Below are 6,000 nucleotides of genomic sequence, written 5' to 3' on the forward strand. Positions count from 1 at the left end.
AATTAGCATATAGGAGTCTCTAGAATGTGCATATTGTTTCTCATACCTCTATATCTACAGGACCATCAATATGGTTTTAATGACTCCTTGAGGAAATAGTCATTATGTTTCTGTACTATCAAAGTCCGCATAATGGAGGTAATTTTCTTGTATTATCTTAAAAAGCAAATGGAGGACTGCTGAAGCATTTTAGTGTGACTCAGACCTGTGGGCTGCAATGCATATGAAAAGATATACCACTGACCTAATCTGCATATGGTTGACAAGAAACTGAATCTCTCATCTAAATGTAAATTAGGTGTTTTATACCTTTAGTAAACAGCTTACATAGTCTGTTTTAATAAACCAATTAGAATTTATTACCAGGGATACTAAAATCTCTAGTTTCTAAAATGTATGCAACATGCTGACAGCTGTCCTACAAAAAAAAGCAGCAATATTGGCAGCATGAAACTCACTGAGTGATATCTCTGCATAAATTCAAAAAAAATATGTGTGCTTGAATTCCCATATTTCAGGCAATACATTATGTTTGAGGAGAGTAAAATGGACTTTTACTGGCATGAAAGTCTGTTACAATATAGCTTGGAGGAGGGCATATGCATGTGATCCATACAGTAGCCTCTATGAGGGTACTCTAATTTTCTTCCTGTCAATGTCGTATCATACAGGCCTGACATATGCATGAATTGGAAATGTGAGACATTCACAGATATCACTGTGACTGGATGGAATATGGATGCTAGTTATTTTACCATGTGATACTGTCTAGATATGGATGTCCTCTAAGGCTGCATTTACACAGACAGCCTAATTCTGATCTTTTGCCCAATTATTGGCAAAAGATCTACAGTAATCTGATTGGTCAAAACACCAGTTATGGTCAAAATATCAGAATCAGACTGCCTGTATAAACACAGCCTAAAGGTACAATTTAAGCACTACATTAACAATAGATCTTGATCTTGAATCCTCTTAGTAAGTATGACAAACACCAGACATGTTTGAAACAAGCTTACACCTTGGTAATATGAAAGGCATTCTTCTTCAACGTAAACACATTGACGTTGAATGTGTGTTGCTACTCAAGGTATGCAATGCCAAATGGATGTATTATGAACAGTCCTCCTTGTTTCTCAATTCCACCAACAAATCAAACCCCAATTATTTACAGAGTGAGGGCTAAGCCCTAAAAAAACAGATTGACAGATACACTGTAGACAACATACAGTATGACCACTGATGTGACAAATTACTCATTCAGTCCTGTTGGCTTACAAGTGGTTAAAAACATTTAGCCTAGCTGTGTTGCTTCATTGAAATAGCAACAGGACATTAATATAACATTAGCGCAGTAACATCAATTCCTCTCCGTTTCCAACTTTGGTAATGCATTTACTGGAAATAGATTAATATCAATTCCATAAATCATTCAGGAGAATTTTCAGACCTAGAGACATCTGGGTAATGTCATATATGTTAGCTGATCTCCGTCTGGGAGCTTAACGCCCATTAATCAATGTCTGAGGTCCTCTGAGCATGTCATCTGGGAAAATAGGGAAACGTACAAATAAAATAAAAAGTCTCCTGATTATTTATTCATATCAACCTACTAAAACATATGTTTATCTACCCTCTCCTCTATTCACTCCCCTTGACAACCCACATGCATAGCCATTTTTTATCCTCATTCATAACTCTGGATCTAGCGTAACACTCAGTTTAAGACATATCCTTTAATCCTCATGGCTCCCGCGATCCTTAGAAGCTCTTTGTTTATCTCTTAACTGACAAACCTCTCACCTGTTATGTGGTGCGATGGTGTGACGGACAATAATATATATTATATTGTAGTAATACCGCTATCATCTGAATTTAATTTGATTGACAGTCCCATTTGGTAGTTTAAGCTTACCTTAAAAAAGTGTGTCTTATAAACCTATAATTGCCTGTTTTTCTCAGTTTGACGTCTGGGAGAAAAACACAGAGAATCTTCTCAGAAGTTTCAAACTCTATCCAAATTACAAACAAAAAAATGCATCAACTTAAAAAGTCTATCCTCTGACAGCTGAACCAAACAGAATAGAAACACAAGTTAAACATCTCATCTTTGCACAGCCAAAAATTGGTTGCCTGTCAAGAATATGAAAACAGTGTATCATCTGTTGAAGACCCTGAACCTAATCTCCCAGCAGAGAATGATATTGTGAATGTTCCACAGGCCCACTGACTCACTGTCACTCCAGCCCAAAGCCGCTCTCTTTGCTGCCCACTTGACCTTGTCACAGGGGAAAGCACTTTATTTTCATTGCGGTGTCATTCATTTGGTTGAAAAGTGCTAAACAAAGGCCATTTACAAAGCATTCTGGAACATATTAACTTGTTCAATTACAGTCTTCAACCAGGAAGATGGACAAGCTAAAAGAGCAGTGACTCACATAGAGCCTTTGAATTTTTTTGTTACCCTTTTTTATATATGATTAACCATTAAAAGCCACAATCAAATTGATGTATAGAATATTCTGCTTGTATTAATAATTGAGAACATAAAGGCAATATTTAATACAATTTCATTGCTTTGATATGATGCAATTCAAATCACAGAAACATATCTAAGGAAAAAAATAATTTTGTAACTAAAGTATATGAGATCTGTAAAGGAGGATCAGACAGAGAGGATCGCACTAAAAAACTACCTTTTTGTGTTTGTGTGGGTCTTCTTGTATATTAGTAAACAAGAAAAAATTGTAGCTGAAAATGTAGTCCAATACCCAGAAATATGGTATCTGGTAATGAACAACCTGTCAACCTGCCTTGTATGAGCAAGCATAGCCTACATTATATACATGATTTACTATATCCTAAATCCCACTGCCTTTTTTAAATTGAGGGACCGACAATAATATCATCATAGATTTAGCCGGTGTTAACTTGTGAAATAGACACTGGCTGGAATGCATTTTTAACCAATTTAGCATTCAGGATTAGACCCACCCGTTGTATAATAGCTTGATAACACTGGATTGTTTTGTGATCCAAAGTAGATTTACATAGCCTATAACTAATTAAGCTAGGTAAAATACAATTCCAAATTAGCCTAATAAGCATAAGCCTAGTCTGTGGATATATTTACAAATATTAAGTACAAATGTATCAAATGTCACTGTAGTAAATTCTGACAGACTTCATTCAGTTTGTACTTACCACTCTCGAAGCAAGCATCAAAGACAAGGTGGCTTTTCCGTGAAACTCCTGTGTATCCTGTTGGAGTAACCATCAGCTTGTTCATATTGCCCACTAAGGCTTCCTCTCTTCCAGCTTCACTGCCTAGGAAAACCACATATCACTTGTCAAACCACTTAATCTGAACTAAGCTCTATTAAACACCCCACTATTCTTAGGTTATCACATGGGCTAAATATTATATTAAGGCTTATATTAAATTGAATCAGAAGTAGATATGACAAAGTTTCTTCATGCATCGAATGTGGCTAGCTGAGGTTTAAAAAGGGACCATTGGACCATGCCTGCCTTATGCATAGTAAATAAGGCATACTGTTGGCAAAGCCTTAACTGAAGTATACTTGCAGAAATATATCTACATGTATTAGAACAAAATAAAACCTCAAAGCAACAAAAAGGTGTGATAAATTATTTATTTTGGTAACTTCAGACATTTCACTATTGTAAACAAATGGAATGTTACTAGCTTAAACCTCACAACAATAAACAGCTAGGCCTATAGTCAGGTCTTACAATTGCTTGGCCCTGCTTGTTGACAGGTGCTAAAGCAGGTGGTTAAATAGCCTATGCCATTTGAAGTGAACATACTGTCCTTTAATAATAGATAATAATCTCACTTTATAAATCAAGTCGCACTGCTAGTGTTGCATTTAATTACAGTACAGCCTAGGTAGCTAATACCATGCCATGGATGTTACACATGATGTGGATTTAACGTTAACTCTATGAACTCAAATATTGTAATTGTAGACTAATTAAAATCCGTACAATGATGTGTACACACTACCATGCTATTACCATAGCTAGATACAAAGGGAATAGACATAGGTAGCCACTACTTCCTCCGACTGCTAGTTGCTGCAACAGACAACAAGTATTTGCTAACGCTGGTCCTGGACGTCGTTCGTTGAGTACAGCAGAACGACGACCTGGACCAGCGCTAGCTAGCTGTTAGCTAAACTCATAGCAAAACAGCATAAACTGAATGGCAAGTAGCTAACCCGTCCAGGCAGAATGTTCACGGCAAACAGTTCAATTTGCTGAACATTTTAATATTGATGATACTAGCTAGTATTATGTATCTCATGTAGCTAAACTAGGAACGTTAACGTTAGCTAACTAGCTACTGTAACTAGAAAGTTAGCTAGCTAACAAGCTAGCTAGATGTTGATGTTCACAAACGATGATGCGTCGGTCTAGGTGAGTGATGCAGCAGTCCAGACTCATGCACTAACTAAATGTGCAGCTACCTGCTATGCACTCTTATATGGGTACTGTGGAGGTATCTAGCTAGCACTACTGTATTTACACACCAGTGTCGACGTCTCTCACGTTCTCCTCCATCTTCCTTTCCATTTTTGCACAACACACCAGCGCATGACGCTGGCTGAGTGTTGCCACAGCAACGCAGCGTGAGGCTAAGGGAGGAGAAGGTTTGGTTTGACATACAGTTAAGGTCATTGCTAGAACTAATTTCAGTTTTTGTCAAATTAACGTCCAAAATTGATATTTTTTGCATTTCTGCGAACCCTAACCATTTCCTAACCTTAACCTATTTCTCCTAACCTGCTACGTTAATTATCCTAACTTGCTACGAAAAGTCAAATCGGACTTTAATTTGACAAAAGCTGAATACCTTCTAGCCATGACCGAAACTTATTCCTCTCTTTGGATTGGTGGATATTTGAATTGGTGGATATTTGGTGGATTGGTGGATATTTGGATTGGTGGATATTTCGTTATTTGAATAATATTCGATGAGGGGTGTTGATGTCAACCATCTGTATTCAATGTAGAGTGAGATACTATGCTGGCCTCATGAATATGCGTATTGAAGAGTTATTTTGACTGTCACTGAATAATTTTATGAATTAATACTGCAATGAAATTGTGTTCAGTACTGCAATGAAATTGCCATTTCACCCCATTTTGAAACCGAGTTTATGACATAGCCTCTCTAGTAATTTAAAAGTATTTATGGTTTTTTCCATTTGTTTGGACAGTGGAAATGGGTGTTCAAGAAATATTTATTTTTATTTTTTATCTCTGACAGTGGAAGTAGGCCTATTTTGGAAATCTAAACGAACAATGTATGGTCCTCTCTCCTCTTTTTAGCTAACATAGAGAATAGGAGGTCGACCGATTATGATTTTTCAACGCCGATACCGATTATTGGAGGACCAAAAAAGCTGATACCGATTAAATCGGCCGATTTTTTTATTTTTATTTATAATAATGACAATTACAACAATACTGAATGAACACTTTTTTTTTTTTAATCTTTTTTATTTTAATTTTAAATTTTATCCCCTTTTCTCCCCAATTTTCATGGTATCCAATCACTAGTAATTACTATCTTGTCTCATCGCTACAACTCCCGTACGGGCTCGGGAGAGACGAAGGTCGAAAGCCATGCGTCCTCCGAAGCACAACCCAACCAAGCCGCACTGCTTCTTAACACAGCGCGCCTCCAACCCGGAAGCCAGCCGCACCAATGTGTCGGAGGAAACACCGTGCACCTGGCCCCCTTGGTTAGCACGCACTGCGCCCGGCCCGCCACAGGAGTCGCTGGAGCGCGATGAGACAAGGATATCCCTACCGGCCAAACCCTCCCTAACCCGGACGACGCTAGGCCAATTGTGCGTCGCCCCACGGACCTCCCGGTCGCGGCCGGCTGCGACAGAGCCTGGGCGCGAACCCAGAGACTCTGGTGGCGCAGCTAGCACTGCGATGCTGTGCCCTAGACCACTGCGCCAC

General features: G+C 38.3%; 1 protein-coding gene across 1 annotated transcript in view; it reads right to left on the reverse strand.

Annotated features, from left to right (window-relative positions):
- LOC120052067 (cytosolic carboxypeptidase 6-like) overlaps positions 1 to 4,033 on the reverse strand; it is a gene marked incomplete at its 3' end in the record, with an annotated part of 465,946 nt that extends 461,913 nt beyond the window's left edge. The window contains exons 1-2 of the mRNA XM_038998928.1: positions 4,024 to 4,033; positions 3,205 to 3,327 (exon numbers count right to left, since the gene is read on the reverse strand). Coding sequence (XP_038854856.1) covers positions 3,205 to 3,327; positions 4,024 to 4,033 — 133 coding nt within the window. The remainder of the gene's footprint in view (positions 1 to 3,204; positions 3,328 to 4,023) is intronic.
- Between the last annotated feature and the right edge of the window lie 1,967 nt (positions 4,034 to 6,000).

This window comes from Salvelinus namaycush, chromosome 8 (assembly GCF_016432855.1).
Source record: "Salvelinus namaycush isolate Seneca chromosome 8, SaNama_1.0, whole genome shotgun sequence".
NCBI classification, from domain to species: Eukaryota; Metazoa; Chordata; class Actinopteri; order Salmoniformes; family Salmonidae; genus Salvelinus; species Salvelinus namaycush.